Raw genomic sequence first — 17,669 nt, forward strand, 5'->3', positions numbered from 1 at the left:
ATACTACTAATTTTAATAGAAATGTAATTGACAAACAAAACATTAGTAATTGTATCTTTTCTTCTTAAAATTTTTTTCAATAAAAGTATCTCTCTCCTTTAGTTCTTCTCAAAATCTCTCTTATTCTTTTCTATTCTAAAACATTTTTCTTACATACATTTTGCTGGAATATATATATATATATATATATATATATATATATATATATATATATATATATACTCAAAATTGAAATGTATGTATTTATTAACCTAAACAAAATTATATGCTTGAATTGGATGGGCTTGAGGCCGTGGTTGGTACATTGAGTCCTAGTTCTATATAAAATATCTGATCGGTTCAGCATAGACTTAATGAACCTATGCTTAGAACGGGAGGATCATTTATACCGCATAGGTAACTACTTTCATGGTTGCGGTCTAGGAAAAACTTTTCAGACATCTTCTTTAAGGAAAAAGGTTTTGTTTTAGAATATTTGAGAAATTTAGCAACTCTTCAAAAAGGAATTTTCTGGATTTCGAATGTGAACATATGATTTAGAAAAATGTAAAAAATATTTTAGAATGAAAGAAAAGAATAAGAGAGATTTTGAGAAGAATTAAAGGAGAGAGATAATTTTATTGAAAAAAATTTTTAAGAAGAAAATATACAATTACTAATGTTTTGTTTGTTAATTACATTTCTACTAAAATTAGTAGTATCAAAAAATATTTCAAATTTAATATTATGAAAAAAATAAAAAATATATATAAGGACTAGTTTGACTAATTTTTAAAATTTGAGGGATGAAAATGACTTACATTTGAACTTTCAAGGACTATTTTGACTATAAAAATCTTTTGTACATGTCAAGTGACACGTGGCATGTCACGGATATGCCACGTGTCACTGACATGCCACGTGGCACTGACCTGCCACGTGGCGTGCCACGTATCGCTGACCTGCCACGTGTCGTTGACTGTGGCGTTGACCTGCCACGTGGCGTGCCACATCATCATGCCACGTGGCACTTAACATACCACGTCATCGCTCATCTGACAGAAGGACTAATTTGACTTATTTTTTAACTTTTAGGGACTAATTTGATTAAAAAAATCATTCGGGAACGAAAATGAAGATCGCGTAATCTTTCGGGGACGAATTTGAGTATTAACCCAAAAAAAATACTAGCATTGAACATGACTCTTTTATTTAATTCTCTCTTATTAATTTGAGACACAGTAAATTAGTTGTAGTAATTGGATAAACAGAGGCAATAATGAAAATTACTACGGCATTAGGTGCAAGTTGAACTAGGGGTGGAAAGCTAGACCAGGCTTTGTTCTTAACAGGCCTGACCTGTTATACAGTTAATTGGCCTGAGCCTAACCTGCAACCTGTTATAAGCTCTTTATAAAGTATTAGACCTGACCTGTTATTCAGCCTGGCCTGGCCTGAAACCTGTTAAAAGGCCTAATAATTTTTTTTACAAAAATAAAAATATTTATATGTAATATGTCATATAGTTAATATTTATAAAAAAATTTAAACTTTTAAAGTATTTAAAATATACAAAAATATTTATAATAAAATATAATAAATTTAAATATCTCATAATTTTATTAGTAATAAATAATTATTTATATATTTAATTATATTTTAACAGGCCTGACAAGCTAATAAGGCTAATTAGTGAGCCTGGGCCTGTCCTATTAACGTATTAAGGCTTTTAAAAAAAGCTGGACCTGTGCTTATTTTATAACATGCCAGGACAGATCAGGCCAAATACAGGTTAAGCTGCAGGCCTCTAGCAGGCCGCCTGACCTTTTTCCACCCCTAGGTGTAACATTGCTGGTGGAAACACCCTTAGAGGATTCCTCCTCTGATTCACGCCTCTTCCTATTAACACCGCCACCGCTGGCCACCTTCTATTCTGAAGCAAGCGGTCCAGATTCCTGGTTGGGACCGGCAATGAAATCCCCAAACTGTCCCAAGCCAAACTTCGGCTTCCTGAGCCCCAAGGCGCCGCCTCCAGCAGCATTGATGGCCAGCTCTCCGCCAAGCTACCAAATCTCCGCCAAGCTAAACAGCACCGTATTGCCTCCTCCATTCCCAAACGAGCCCCTCGTTCATCATCCCAAACGAGCCCCTCGTTCATCATCGCACCCGGATCCATTCCACAAAGAAACGTAATCAATTTAAGGGTTAAACGCAAAACGACGTAGTTTTTAAGTTCAGAGACTTATTTGTCCAATTTTCAAAAGTACCCTTTCAGTCATCAGTCCACGTGTCAATCCGTCACGCTAGATCATTAGAACGAAAGCTACGTCAGACTTTTCCGTTGAATCTGACGGAGGCATTTGGACGAAGAGACTCATCCATCCAAATTTTGTGAAGGTCAAGAATTTAAAAGTATTTTCAAATGGTTAGGAACAAAAATGTCCGCAAAGCAAAAAATAAAGGATCTATTTGCCCTTTTCTCCAATTGTTTTATTGTAAATTATAGATAAATAAATAAATAGCCTTGGATGCATCTTGTGCCAAAAGATGATCTCCTGAGATATACAAGAATGCCAGTAATTGAGACTCAATCGACCAAACAACTCTGTTTCCAAGTCGAAGGAAAGAGCAAACCACTCACAATAATCATCCCCTTAATACTGCTCGGATCATAAGCAATCCAATTCAGAGTGCAGCTCATAAAAACTCCATTTACAATATATGGTAGCTTAAGATGATAAATTTATTCAGTATCATACCAAATCTTTCTAAATCACCAATTTCCATTGCCAAAGAGTGTATCCTTTCCCATTGAAAATACACACTTTCCATCAGTTATTATTCATTGGCATTAGAAGACGTAACAAATTATTATTAAGATTTGTAACTAAATAACAATCATCATTGGAAAAATAATCATGACAGGCTAATAATCCACGTGTTGATGATGATTATGATGACGATAATAATGACCCCAAATGCCATTAAGGCAATTATGTATACAGAAACAGCCAGCCATATAAACAAGTTGCCTAATATCATGTTTGCATATTAAATAACGTGTAAATAGTCAATTTAGAGAAAAATAACATTGATAAATAACCCAACATCAAAGGAGAAGGTAAAGTGGCTTTTTTCATTCGGAGCTTGAACCATTAACCTTTGTTGCTGCCGCAGATGCATAACTGACACTGCTATCCCTTGTACTTTTGCACTGACTTGACTGCTCGTAGCGAAGAAATTTTATCGTTATACTCGTGGAGCAGTTCCTCAGCATCTGATACAATAGCACAATGATGAGATATAGCAAAGGCTTTGAACAGAAAAAACTCCTTTAATGTGATAAGCCATAACATGTAAGGGATCACAAAGACCATATACAGATCACTAGGGAGCTCAAGATCATAGAAAACAGTGATGAAACAATTTCGTTGTTCTTTTGTTTGGAGTGAGACTCAAATTTAACGAGGACATCCATTAAGATAAACTGAAATTATCTAAGGCACTTACATGGAGAAAAACACTGATTGGATGACGTCCACAAATTGTATTATCAAACTCCAATAGGTATTTTTTGAATGCATCTGGATCTCCTGTTTCTATGATATCCATGCCCATCTTGTCTAAGGCTTCAATAGATTTGTATATAGGCCCATGCTTCTTGTCGTAGTGCATGAAATTGAATCTGACACAAAATAAAAGCAGTCAGCACCCCCAACATTATAGGAATAAAGAATGAGCAACACTGGCTCCAATATAGCAAGAAACATGAGGCGTACATCAATAGAGTTGTGATAGGATGACTCGATGAAAGTGTAGTCACTTGGGACTCATCACTCAAAATCATCGATGAAGTATGGCTCTCATTTTAAGTGTTGGCCACTCTTCAACCTATGGTGATGAAGTAATGAGTCCGAGTATACACAAGATGAGAAACAAAAAAACAGAAACATTGAAGCATGTCTTGGCAGAAAGTTTCAAAGAAATTATATCAGAGGTGACTAGCCTATACATGATCAATGAACCCGACTTCAAATATTTACTCCCTGTTGTCCCATGTTTAAACAGAACGGATTTGTAAAAGCATTCAGAAAGTGTACCAGTATAAAATTACATACCGGGATCCCCAGTGACAAAAATCTGATGACACTGAGAAAAAATTATTCGGATCATCCACATATTTGGAAAGTAACTGTCCATATACAGCTTCATTTTCAGCGCTAAGAGCTCCAACCAAAATAGGAACAATTTTTACAGGTCGCCTGCAACAATATTTCAAACTTAGTCTCTGTTTCAGAATATGAAACTAAAATCACTATAATTGCAAAATTACCCCTCAAATACTTTAGCAAGATATGGCAAGTGCATTTCCATGCTATGTTCGGCTTCATCAACACGCATATCCATCAGTTCAAATCTCCCCGTAGCCTTAAGCTCCTCATTTACTGGTAAAACAACACAGAATTAAATATGGGGCAACAACATGTAATGGAATGTGAAGCCAATATCAAAGTGAAAGTTTTAATAAATTTAGCTTTACAACTAAAGTTCCAATTATCCAAGTATCTTCACCACTCAAAAGATAAATACAATTTGAAACTACTTATGCCACAATGCCAATCATTATTTCTGTTTCCAACATAGATTACTGTTTCTCATCGTGATCAATATTCTACAAAGGAAAGCCTAATCTCATAGTATAATGGCAAGGATCACTAATTCTTAGAATTCAATATGCCTAACTCAACCTCAAAAAATAGCTCACAAATAGTGTTATCCGACACATATAGAGGCCTTAGCACATGCCTAGGACCACAAATATGGAAAGTGAAATTTTTGGAATTTGACATCTTTGGATGACTCAAAATAAAATGTAGGAAGACTCTAATGCTAGCTCATGTGGAAAGAATAACTCTAATACTATCTTATGATTGAGTATGTTTAACTCAACCTCCAAAATTAGCTTGTATGGAGAAAATTGTCCAGGAACTTATCAAAGCTATAAAAGTCTTATCTCAACACAATATGAGACTCTTAACATCAGCTAAGTATACATATTACCATATTCATACCTTCTAAATCAATAGGTAGATCCCCTATGGGTGTCTTGTAGACTGTTGCAGTTGACAGAGCACATTTAGGAGTGTAATAGTGATGAGAAGGCCCAAGAAGGAACACCCTTGTACTGAAACAAAAAATAAGCATACATATTTATGATTAAGAATGGGATTTTACAATAAATACTAATTGAAATATAAGGGCAAAAAACCAAGGTTACCAAACTTTACAGGTAAATCGATAAAAAGAAAAAAGAGCTTTTTCAATGAAAAAATATCTTTTTTTCTTTTTTTTTAGTGTGTTTGGAAAATTTCTAATAGTAAAAGTAAAAACACTAGAAAAATAAAAAAACATCTTTTTTGAAAAAGCTACAATTTCCATCTTTTTTTTTAAGATCTTTTTTGAAAATAGCGTCCAAACAAGTTAAAGTCTCATAACAAGTATAGATATTTTAAGTCCCCAAATCATGTTTATGAGTTCAGTTTAAGTTTGAGCTTTCCTATTAAGTTTATTTCAGAAAGAGGATAAAAAGATAAACAGACATGGTAGTTGGATCAATGTTTCCAAATGCATATGCAGCAGCTCGTCCAGAATATGAATAACCTGCATGCCTAACACAAAAGCATTCCAATAAACACCACAATTAGCACAATTTCATCAAAATCATCACAAATCACAAAGAAAAATAAAAATAAAAAACAGAATTAACAAATAAAAAAGGCTTAAATTGATTCAACTCACGGTGCTATTACTCCTCGCACATTAGGGGACTTGGTGAGACCACATGATTTGAGCCATCCTTCGAGTTCATCTGACAGCTGCGTAGCTGAAAATATATAATATTCATATTTAAGTCAAAAACAGGACATATTTTGGGAAATTAAATCAAAAGTTCTATTTTGAAAGAATAAAAGGAAATAAACTTTATGATCATGTAGAAGTTGAGTGTTACTACTTTCTTATTAATAGAAAAGAAAAAAAAAAGGATCGGGAATTGAGAGTAAGAGAAAAGACTTACGATTGTCGGTGTACCAAGAACCAGCATGCGAAGCTCTCCGTGCCTTCTCCATGAATGATGGGTGATGATGAAACCCTAATAAGAGTAGAACACAACAATCGTTCGTTAGTGTTAGTGTTACACTAACACCACTTTACCACTTCGTCTTTGATTCTACTTTGCCTTCCTCACAAACTGTGTTTGAAACTCTTTTTTTAATAATATCCGAGGCTATGATGTTCTTCTTTTACTCTCTTTTAATCCTTCCCTATTAAAAATATATAGGATTATCAAAATTAATCACTAAAATTAATTAGGTGTGAAAATAAATCAAATTAAATTAAACATAGCTAAAATTTTAATTTGATCTGTATTAAAATTATTGGATTAGATTAGATTTTATATCCACAGTTTTTAAATTTGAATTCGATTTAATTCAATCTAAAAAATACAAAGATATTTTTAAATTTTTATTTTTATTAAAAAACATCAATAAAAATTATTTTTTATTCTTTTAAATATGTTTATTCTTAAAATAATATTAAACATACTTTTATTAGTCACAAAAAATATTTTTTTATTTAAATAATAAATTAGAATAATACATATATGATGATTAGTTGAAATAAAATACAAAAAATATTTATTTATTTATTTATTTTTGTAAATACGTAAATATGCAGATCGGATACTAGGTATTTACACAACATCTGTAATCAAATCCTATTAGTATGTGGATCAAATCTATATCTGCGATTTTTTAATTAGATACAAATAAATATCGCGGATATGCATATCAGATCCGATCTATGGATATTTCTAAAATTAATCACCAATATATTTATATATAAATATATATAATTTAATTTATTTTGAATATATATTTATATTTTAATATGTGTGCTATACTGATGACTAATTTTAATAGCTAATTTTAATATACAAATAGTATAATCATCTCTTTTTACACGTGAATTATATTAAAACTCGCAGAGCACTAAATTAATTATATTATACAGTATAAATTTAAAACATTATATATATTACTTAGGAATATATTAAATCATATGTAAATTAATATTAAATTTAAAATTAATTTATAATAAATAAATATATGATACGACTTATGATATGAAATTAATTTATTTAAGATTATTTTAAATTCTATTTTAATATACTACTAATAAATAAATTTATGATATATGATTTAATTTGACTTATGAGCCTATTTAATAAAACAAATTTAACTGAATATAATAAAGATCTTTTAGAATCACAACAAAACAAATTAAAACAATTTCTTTAAAATTATTGCTGTTATTTTTAAAAGAATCTGTTTTATAAGATAAACAAGATCTTCAAAAATAAAATAAGATCTTTTAATTCAAACATAAATTTTAAAAAAGGATATGTTTTAAAATTATTACTGTTATCTTTAAAAAAATATTTTTTATAAGATAAACAATATCTTCAAAAGTAAAATAAGATCTTTTAAAACATCAGTATTTTTAAAAGAATATTTTATATAAAATAAACAAGATCTTCAAAAGTCTTTTAATTCAAACATAAGTAAGTTTGATCTAAACATAAAACAATTTTTAAATTTTAAAAGGTTCATTTAAAATGAGAACTTCTTAGATAAACTCATTTAAATAAATCTGAACTATTCTCGTTTAGCTAACAAATACCTATAAAACCCATAATTTAGAAGAGGTTTAGACTAATCTGGTGGGATGATAATAATTTTTATGGAGTCTATTTCCGTTTTATTAATGTCTTTCGTTATATTTTCGTCACGATTTTTTTTTCGTAATAGAGGCAGAATATTCATCGATATCCATAAATATTAAAATTAAAAAATAAAAAAATTAATACAACTATAATAAAATTTAATATAATTCAATTGAATATATCAAATTAAAACAATATCTAAATATAAATTTAATATAATCAACGTGCACATAAAATATCTGTATATAAATTTTCACCGCCCTATCTCCATTTATTCGCACAACGGAACTTCATCCGGGACAGATCCAAGCATAAAGAAGAGGGAGCATTTACCTTTATAAAGATTTTGAAAAAAATATTAATAATTTTATATTGATGTATATATTTGTCTCTTTATTAATATTATGTTTTCTCCCAACATAAAATATAAAACTTTTTTGTGTGTTTTATATTAAAGAATATTTTGTTAAATTTAACCTACAATAATAATTATTTTATTAAATTTGATTTAGTATAAAAATTAAAAATAAATAAATAAATCAACTTATAAAAATAGTAATAATTAACTCCATGATACTAGTTAATTAGTTAATAATTAAATTAAAAATTAATTTTTTTAATTAAATACAATTTAAATTATTAGTAATTTTTTAAAAATTTATTTAAAATAAAAATATATTAAATATATTAATATTTTTTATTAAAATGATTTTGAATATAGTAATTATTACTTAGTCAAAAAATTTATTTATACCATAAATACTATAATAAGTAAATTTCACAATTAAATAGAAAATAATAAATAATTAAATAATTTTTAAAAAATATATAAAAGAATATTAATCATATCAAAAATAAAGAAAAAATCGTTATAAATGATCTTTTCATTATTTTAAATACTATAATGTATATGAAGTTATCTTTTTAACATTTAAATATTATAATAAGTGTGTACAGACGTTTGTATATGTAGTTTTAGTTTTTTCAATACATATAGATAGTTCTAATTTAAAGTTTAAATATATTTAAACAAATTTGAGATAATCGAGTGATTAGTTTAGTTATTCACTTTAAGTTCAAATTTCGTCTCGTGTATATAACAACTTATTATCTCGCGATAAACTTTTAAATAGAATTTAAATCTACGATGAGTTAATTATTGACCAGTAAAATACTATAAAAAAACAAAAAAAATATATCTATATCTAAAATTTACTTTATATATTTTTGTCTCAATTAATAAAATTTTTTAAATTCGTCACGAACTCCATCCTTATGAAAATTTTTCGAAATTCCCTTAGCTTCTCCGTCGCAGGTATCCTTCGGTATGAGTTTCTTTGTCAATTCCACTAATTTGACCAATTTAATGAATTTTACTTGAATAAATGTAACTAGAGTAAATTGATTTGGGGGATTGGGTCGATTAATTTGAATATAGGTAGAATCCATATAATATTTTACACGTCAAATTGTTATTAGAAAAAAAAACACAAATTCAACATGAACCACCTAAATTATTAACTAAATACATAGATAGATTAATAATTAATTAATTTCTAAAAAATTAGTCATTCTCTAAATTTGTCTTTAAAATTTTTTTTTAATTAAATTGATCTTTTAAATATTATAAATTAATTAAATTTGTTCTTCTGTCATTTTATTAATAGATTATTAATTACAATTGTTCTTCTATCACTTTATTAATGATTGATGATATAAAACGCTAACTGATAACATATATGAATGATGAATAATGCAATCTGCTATATAGTATCCATGAAATGTTACACTTATAAACAATAATTTGACAACATTCACTCAACTAATTTAACTAGAAGACTTACAATTCTCACTTTTTTTCCTCTGTTTTTGTTCCTCCCTCCTAAAAAAAGAGGGTGCAAACTGAACAAATCAAATTGCTCACTATCATTAAACAACATATGGAATCATCACATATAATTGTTACAACACAAAAGAATGAGAACCTCACATCAAATCACTCCTAACAGAAAATAAATATGACCAGCCTTTCTGGCATAAAACCCCAACCTTTGCAAAACTGGCATCAGAAAAAATAGTACCATCAATCAGCTAAATCAAAGCAGTATGGAGAGAAAAAAATATCCCTGCAAAAAAGTCAAGAAATTCGTTCGGTTTAACCACAGATATCAACACTGATAAAGATACTCTGAAAGTAATTAAAAATTATTCAAAAATTTCAAATGAAATAAACAAGAGACTACAAAACTTGTTATCGAAGGCTACGATGGCCACTTATTTCAATCTGGTGGCGATTGCATAGAGAGTATGCACAATTTAACAAATAGCCGAATCACAAATAAACATTCAAATTAATCTTTCAAAGATACAGGGACGCAGAGAAATCAAACTAGTACTCTCGGGTTTTGAACATTAACGTGTATGCCCAATATTTAAAAATGAACACCAATTCAGTCGCCTCTATACGTTTTGATTCCAATTTGATCCTTTAGTTATGATGTTTATTTTGTTAGTTATTTCACATTATGAAGGACCAAACTGATATAGCAAATCTTTGAAGCACCCACATCTCTTTCAACGGGTATTTGAAGATTTACTCAACATTCAATAAGTTTCAATTCCAAGCCTACCACCCCAACATTAGCAACCTTCTGACACCATTTTATCCAGAAAAAAGTCAGTGCCAATTGGCCTTCATAAATCATGAAATCAATCAAATACACTAACTCAAATCCTCAGACTTGATCAATTCCAAAACCGTGTGAAAATACAAAAAGCAAAATAGCAAATATACACTGGTATTAGGCTATAAGTTTTAGCACGGTCCTTATCAAATGCCAATCAACACAAGTCACTGCCTTCTACTAGTTTTAGGGTTTGTGGTTTGATATTCTCTCTCTAATGTGTACTCTTTCTGAATGTGAATGATGTTCTTTCTTTCATACAGCGTCGTTCCATCTTGTGAAAATGTAGCACCATAAAAAAATTGGGAATTTCTTTAGTGAAGAGTGAAGTTGGGTGAATAGCAAAGATTGTAACTAAATTTTTAAGCGGAGGGTGCATTGCACATGATGTTTTTCTTTTAATTTCTATTATAGAACAAACAATCTTCACTCTTCATTGTAACCCAAAAAACTCTTTTGGCAATGTCATTCAATGACCATCTACCAGAATATTATAGGACAAACTATTCGACCCCCACAAGTCTCTCATCTTAATGTTTACACAAAACTATCTAATACAAGATGCAGTTCTAATCGTCTCCCTAGAAATCTGACAAAAAGTGAAACTTAGCATATACTTTTTTCCCGCAATTAAATGCATATCATATCTTAGCAACCTGACCACTCTATATCAAAACTTTCTCTTCCCTCCCCCCCCCCCCCCCCCTTCCTTTTTCCAGAAAAAAAAGACTATATTTATGTAGACCATTACTAATATCGTACAGCAGTACATTCCTAATAAATACACTAGCATCACACTCGTAAAGATATAATCAAGCAGCTATCTTTATCTATTACTCCCAGTTGTCGACATTGGCATCCTTTACGTTTGTTGCTAATAATGAAAGGCAGCTTGGCATATATCAAAATTTGTATAGATAAAAAAGACTTCCACTGAGGTGTTTTCTACCACTGTTATAACAATAAAAAACAAAACCTTACCCCACTAAGTGGAATTGGTGACATAGATCAAACAGATGTTATAGTGTCATGTATTATGTGTGCAGAGATTGCTCACACAGATCTCGCTTGACCAAAGGTATAAATACTCTAAAATAAAATCCTAGTAGTACTCAAAGAACACAATGATTTCAACTTCGTAATTGTGTCAGGGTGAGTAAAGATTTCGGAGTAGACTAAAGAGTTAGTACTAGTATAATCTTGCTTACCTGTCTTAGAATGTGATGAAGCAGCCTTCACAATTATGAAGATAATGGAAGCACTAATGATGCCTCTAAAGAATAGAAAACTGAAGAAGAAAACTTAAAGTTGCTCCAAGATGTAATGTAGTTTAGGAATGCGCCGACGAAACAATGCTTCAAGTCGAAATGATGGAGCACGAAACAGCCAGCCTTGAGCATCATACATTTCATTCCATGCCTGTACTATCTCATCAATTTTGAACCCTGCAGTTATGTTAATTGGTTTGTTAGTTCTCTATTATCAAGAAATATATGAAATGTTAATAAAAATCCAAGAAATACACAAAACATATCATATTTTTCCAGCCCATACCTTCAAGTGCTGTTTCATGAGAGCAGTGATTCTTTATAATGACAGCTACATCCGTTGCTGAAGCTCCAGCTAGCTCAAACTTTTCAACTGCAACCTCCAAACATTCCTCCCATGTTGGTAGGCCTAGCTTATATTCCACAACAGAACGTTCATACAATAGGGTACCCCAATAAAGATATATTTGTGACTTCATCTTTGTTGCCTTCTTTGAAGCTTCATCCGACGAGATATCCTTGAGAAGCCTATCCATGCCCATTTTCTCTAATTGCGCTCTATATTTATCGGATTTGGATAGTCCATTTAAACGCTGCTCCTCAATCTCCTCCCACATCAAGATCCCTTTCTCCATGCTGTCCTCTGCCTTGTTGTAGAGCTGAAGAACCTCCTCGGAAGGACCAGCTTCTAAATTCACTTTGCATGCCAACGCATAACACCAGCATAGCCTTGCTTGCTCAAACTGCTGATGTCCAAGAGCAAGATATCCTTCAAAAAAATCCGGTTTGATCTTCAAGGCCTCCTCATACCTCATCTCAGCTTTCTTGTACTCATTTAGGGCCCACTCGTATGCAGCTTTAACATGCTCGAAAGAAGGTTCTCTTGACCCATCCTCTGCAAAGAAAGCCCTGTTCCTTGCCTTGGACATGTGAACATTCCCCCAATTAAACATTGCTAACGCTGACATCTCTTGAAATTTGTCTGCAGCAATCTCAAATAATTCTTGAGCATCATCGCCTGTTACTGTATCCTCCATTGCCTCTGCATAGAGACTCATTGCCAGCTCATGAAAATCTAGATAAGAGTCTGAATCAAACCCAACATGATTCTTGAACAGCCGTGCAAACTGCAAAATCCATTCCTCCATAGCAGTCATCTTGTTATTATTATTTTCCAAAACCGTATCTTGTCCCACACCCCCATTCTGAACACTATCGCCCAGATTCCTTTTACTACCGTCTTCTTGGGTGTCACCCTCATTGGTTACTCGATCATAACATGGCTCTTGGTCCAAATCAACCTCACTAATATAAAACCGAATTGAGCCATTCTCATGAACAGCAGATTCAGCTAACCTCAGCTCATCAGTGGTAGTAATCGTAACCAAATCACCCTCCTCATCCCTATACTTCACAAGAACACCCTTCAAACCCGGAAACCGATCCCTAACTATATCCCTCACCAACCTCACACTACAATTGGCAGGAAGCTGTGCCCATCTAATATCCTCTCCAAACACCAACTTCACCGTCCTTGCGACGCCCTTTTCTCCCTCCATAAGCTTCTCCTCTTTCACAACCTTTTCTTCCTCAACCAGCTTCTCCTCTTTCACAACCTTCTCTTCCTCAACCTCAACCATCCTGCTAACCACTTCCTTGTCCTGCACGGCATCACCATCCGCACTCTCCTCAACAACAACCTCCTTATCCTTATCCGCAACGGCCTTATCCTCATCATCAACCCTCTTCCCCTTCTTCTTCTTCTGTGATTTCTCTCTCGGAACTTTCTTCAAACACGTAGCAGGCGTCTCTTTGGCACCAGCACCAGAACCAAAATCTACCTCCTGTTCTTCCTCAAGAACCAACCCTTTCTCTTCCATGACCTTCCTCAATCCCTCCATGAACTCCAAGGCGGCAAGGTTATTGGGCTCGAGGCCCAACACAGCCCGAACATCCCTCAACGCCAAGTCCAACCGATTCAAAGCCTGATAGCACTTGGCACGCTTCAACAGAGCCCTAGTGTACTTAGGTGAGACCTGAAGAGCGAGGTTACACTGGTGGATGGCGCGTGGATACTCGCCGAGGCCGAGGCGCGTGTAGCATCGGGCCATGCTGGTGCGGAGGTTTGCGACGTCGATGTGGTTGCGTGGGAGAAGATTGAGGGCTTTTTCGTACTTTAACATGGCTCCCTCGTGGTCCTGCTTTTGGAAGAGGCGGTTGCCTTCTTCACGAAGCTCCTGAGACATGGTTATGAACATCGCTGTGTCTTCGTCGAAGGCGGCAGGTTTGGGCTTCGGCGTGGGCTTGGAAGTTGGACCGGCGGCCCGTGAAGTCGCCGAGGGAGGATTCTGCTGATTCTGATGCTGATGCTTCTTCCCTGTCGGCTTCCCCATCGGTGATAATATAATAATAATAACAATAATTAGTGAAATGAATGGTTATTGTTGAAGTTGAAGAGATTGAGAAGAGTATTGACGACACAGAGATAGAGAGAGAGAAAGAGAGAGAGAGAATGGGAAATGAATGTAAGTTGCTTATGAAGAAGGAAAGGTAAAGAAAAGAAAAGAAACGGGTCATGTTTTTGTTCGGGTAGCTTTTGGGCTAGGGTACCCATGGTCCCAAGTCAACGCTGGCACCAACAGTTTCTGTTTCACTGCAACCGCCAACGCGCCTGAAAAGTTAGGTAAATTTATAGTTTGAGGGTAGAGTCGTACAGCATTACATATCAATCTTTTTTGTTTTTTTAACATCAAAACTTAACACAACAAGTGGAGTAAAATAAATCGTAACCTAAAAAAAAAACAGAATTAAACAATAAACATACCACATTATTATCATCAATAACAAATTTACTTTTTATGAAAATTTTTTACCAATTTTTACTTGTCTAACTAACCGTGGAATTAGAGTAACGAAATTTGAGCATCATAAATTAGATTTTCTTTTTAAGTAAAATCCGTGTTTTTATTTGATATGATGGATATAAGTTCAGAGTAAAAATCACGTCAAAAGAAAATAATAAAGAGAGTAGTTTGTGTTCTTAAGTGCTTATACCTAAATCTGATTGTAATTTGGTTGAATGTTGGACGGTACCTGATTCAATACTCCTAGAAGATTTGGAGTATTAAAACTCTTCTTAAAGAGTTAAACAAAAGTTAACGTATTTGGAGTTTTAGTACTCCTTAATTAAGAAGAGAGAGAAGAATTATCATTTAATTATTAAGGAAAGAGAAAAGAATTAACATTAAATTCTATTTGGGTTAAATTTTTTGTTTTAATTTAAATTTATTTCATTTTTAAATTGATATTAATTATTATAAAATTATGATAAAAATAAAAATTTAAAAGAATTAAAAAGATATAATACTCTTATTTAAATTTTTTATTTAAACAAACATTCATATTATTTTAAATTAATACGAATATATTTATTTAAAAATTATAAATAATATATCATCTATTTTAAATAAATATTTCGTATTATTTTTTTAAAGCGGTTAAACATGGTTTTTAAATATCTCATAAAAAAGATAGATATATGTAATCTTTCAAATTAATAATATTAGAGTGTATATAAGTACATAATATCTGAAAGATTAATAAATCTTACCTAGAAAATATAGTTAGAGATATTTTTTGCTTAAGATAATAAAAATAATACGAATACGTTTATTTTTATTAAATTAAATTATTAATTTAAATTATATCTATCTAAATTTTAAATAAAAAATTTTAAAAATTTAAATTCAAATATGTGAATAAATTAGATTAATAAAAAAAATAAATATACGAATACGATTCAAATTGTACAGAAATAGGAATAAATTTGTCGGTGAACAAATTCATTATTTTCAATGAACAAAAGAAGATAATATATTACTAAACTTTATGAAATAATTATCATTTTAAATAAATAATTAAAATAAATAAATATAAATTATTAATTAATTAGATTTTATTAACTAATTAAATAACTATATACTAATAAGCATATTAAATTTCTTATAATAATTATAATTATCATTTATTAAAAATATATTTTATAAGTTGTAATTAATATATTTGTAATTTTTCAAAAAAAAGTATTAATTGTTTATTGATTTCATCAGTATGCATTAAATGTTAATCTAAATCAATGCAAAGTAAATTAAATTTTAAATTTTAATAGTGTTTTTTTGTTAAAAATATATGGAGTTTTAAAACTCCAAACATTAAAGAAGTATTGTAACATCCACCTGAATGTTGCTATGGAGAAGTTCAAACTTTTAACACTACAAAGTACAAACTCATGGTAACTTGGATTTTTTTTAAAATAAATAACTTAAATAGTGTTATTTATGAATTTATGTTCTATTACTTATTTTATTTATTCTTTAGACACGAAATTTTTACACTTAACTTAAATACAAATGAGATATTTAAAATCTTTTATAAATATTCATATTTCATTTATATTATAAATTAAATACGCATGTAGTTATCTCGGACTCACTATAAATAGAAAAAGAAAAAAGATTATTTTATTTTTAATGTAAATGAGATAAAATAATAAAAAATTTTAACTATATAAAAAGTATTTGCTAGTGAGTTAGTTTTTGTGAGTGTATATATATTTCTAATTCTCACATTAGAAACCTTGAGGAATGGATTGTAATTTGAGCGTGAGGATCTTTTTTTTTTTGCACATTTGTCATTTGATTTTTTGAGTGAGTTAAAAAGTTTAATATTGACGAGCATGAATGCACAAGAGACAAAAGAATTTGGTAGAATTGGATATAAGTTGTTGGCACCTATGAGTAACAGAGTATTATGTTTTTAGATTTTCTAGCTTGATGATAATGATCGTGTGCATCTAATATTTGACGTCCACAAAAAAATCATGACTCAACAAGTGATGAAACATTTTACAGAGATCGATGTGTAAGTGATGGTAGTTATGGACATTCTAACTTTGTCTAAGATAACCTACCTCTGACATCATCCCTCTGTAATGTGCCAATCTATGGGAGCACATGTGTAAGAACCGCAATTAATCGAACCGGTTAATTAAGTGGTTATGTGACCCAAATTTGATTCCGAAAAATTAGAATGAGAATTTGAGGTTTTAAACATCATTTTTTTACTCAATGGGTCTTTTCAAGTCAGAAAATGTATTTTCTGCGAAAAACCGTAAAAAATAGCAAACCAACAGTTGAACCGGTTCAAGTCTGTCCGGTACTGCGCGAGAAAAAATAGAGACAATCAAAAACCTTAGAAAAACTGTAGAAATGAAAAACCGGGCGCTAATTTTAAAGGTTTGACCCGAAGTTGGGCCAAACAGGCTGAAAACGCTAAGAGGTTGAATCGGGCCCAAGTTGGACCCAAGTCCAACATATATAAAGGTTCATTTAATGAACCCTAGCCTCATAAACACACACACTTCAGAAATTGAAAGAGGGAGAGAAGAAGAGGTTGAACCCTAATTACCTCAATCTTCTCAAGCTCATATCTTGAGTTCTAGAGCTCTGATTTGCGTGTTGTCAGCGGCTACGCGTTCCTTGTGAAGAGCTCTACAAAATCCATCCAAGAAACTCTAGAGGTAAGCTCAAAATTTCCCTAGTTCTTCTCTCCAAAATTTCGGGTACCTAAGATTTTGAGTAAGTGAGTTTTTGTGATTCTTTATGTTTAAGTTCACTCTAATCCTTACTTGACTTTGGGTTTTGCCATCCAAATCTGTTGGAAAATGTAAGAGCCTTTGATCTCTTGTGAACTTTTGATTTATGTTGAACCCTAGGTTGATTTTGTGGTGATTTATATGTATATAGCTTGATTATTGTGAGTTTGGAGCTTGTTGGTGCTTATTGGAGCTATATTGGTGATTGGATTTTGGTTGAAAGCTCATTTGGTTCATATTAAGAATTTGCCAAGGTATGATTTCGGTTTCCTTTATGTAGTATATAATATTCATGGACA

The 17,669-nt window shown here is 31.4% G+C and overlaps 2 protein-coding genes across 2 annotated transcripts; both read right to left on the reverse strand.

Annotated features, from left to right (window-relative positions):
- Positions 1-2,859: 2,859 nt before the first annotated feature.
- LOC130943764 (uncharacterized) lies at positions 2,860-6,274 on the reverse strand. The gene is made up of 8 exons (XM_057871777.1): positions 6,056-6,274; positions 5,779-5,863; positions 5,580-5,648; positions 5,052-5,164; positions 4,313-4,424; positions 4,098-4,241; positions 3,490-3,664; positions 2,860-3,256 (listed from the first exon to the last, which is right to left on the reverse strand). Exons 1-8 carry the CDS (start codon positions 6,105-6,107, stop codon positions 3,116-3,118), a joined length of 891 nt encoding a protein of 296 aa, XP_057727760.1. The 5' UTR covers positions 6,108-6,274; the 3' UTR covers positions 2,860-3,115.
- A 3,231-nt stretch (positions 6,275-9,505) lies between these two features.
- On the reverse strand, positions 9,506-14,258 carry LOC130944309 (protein PHOX1-like). Its single transcript, XM_057872579.1, has 3 exons — positions 12,004-14,258; positions 11,658-11,894; positions 9,506-9,891 (listed from the first exon to the last, which is right to left on the reverse strand). Exons 1-2 carry the CDS (start codon positions 14,108-14,110, stop codon positions 11,752-11,754), a joined length of 2,250 nt encoding a protein of 749 aa, XP_057728562.1. The 5' UTR covers positions 14,111-14,258; the 3' UTR covers positions 9,506-9,891; positions 11,658-11,751.
- Positions 14,259-17,669: the final 3,411 nt, after the last annotated feature.

This window comes from Arachis stenosperma, chromosome 8 (genome assembly GCF_014773155.1).
Source record: "Arachis stenosperma cultivar V10309 chromosome 8, arast.V10309.gnm1.PFL2, whole genome shotgun sequence".
NCBI classification, from domain to species: Eukaryota; Viridiplantae; Streptophyta; class Magnoliopsida; order Fabales; family Fabaceae; genus Arachis; species Arachis stenosperma.

Excerpts from the sequence above, each read along its gene's own strand:
- LOC130943764 (XM_057871777.1), bottom strand. The coding sequence starts at position 6,107 with ATGGAGAAGGCACGGAGAGCTTCGCATGCTGGTTCTTGGTACACCGAC. Across the intron at positions 5,864-6,055 it reads TTCTTGGTACACCGACAATC|CTACGCAGCTGTCAGATGAA; the intron begins GTAAGTCTTTTC and ends ATATATTTTCAG. Across the intron at positions 5,165-5,579 it reads AACATTGATCCAACTACCAT|TACAAGGGTGTTCCTTCTTG; the intron begins GTCTGTTTATCT and ends TTTTTGTTTCAG.
- LOC130944309 (XM_057872579.1), bottom strand. The coding sequence starts at position 14,110 with ATGGGGAAGCCGACAGGGAAGAAGCATCAGCATCAGAATCAGCAGAAT. Across the intron at positions 11,895-12,003 it reads TCATGAAACAGCACTTGAAG|GGTTCAAAATTGATGAGATA; the intron begins GTATGGGCTGGA and ends ACATAACTGCAG.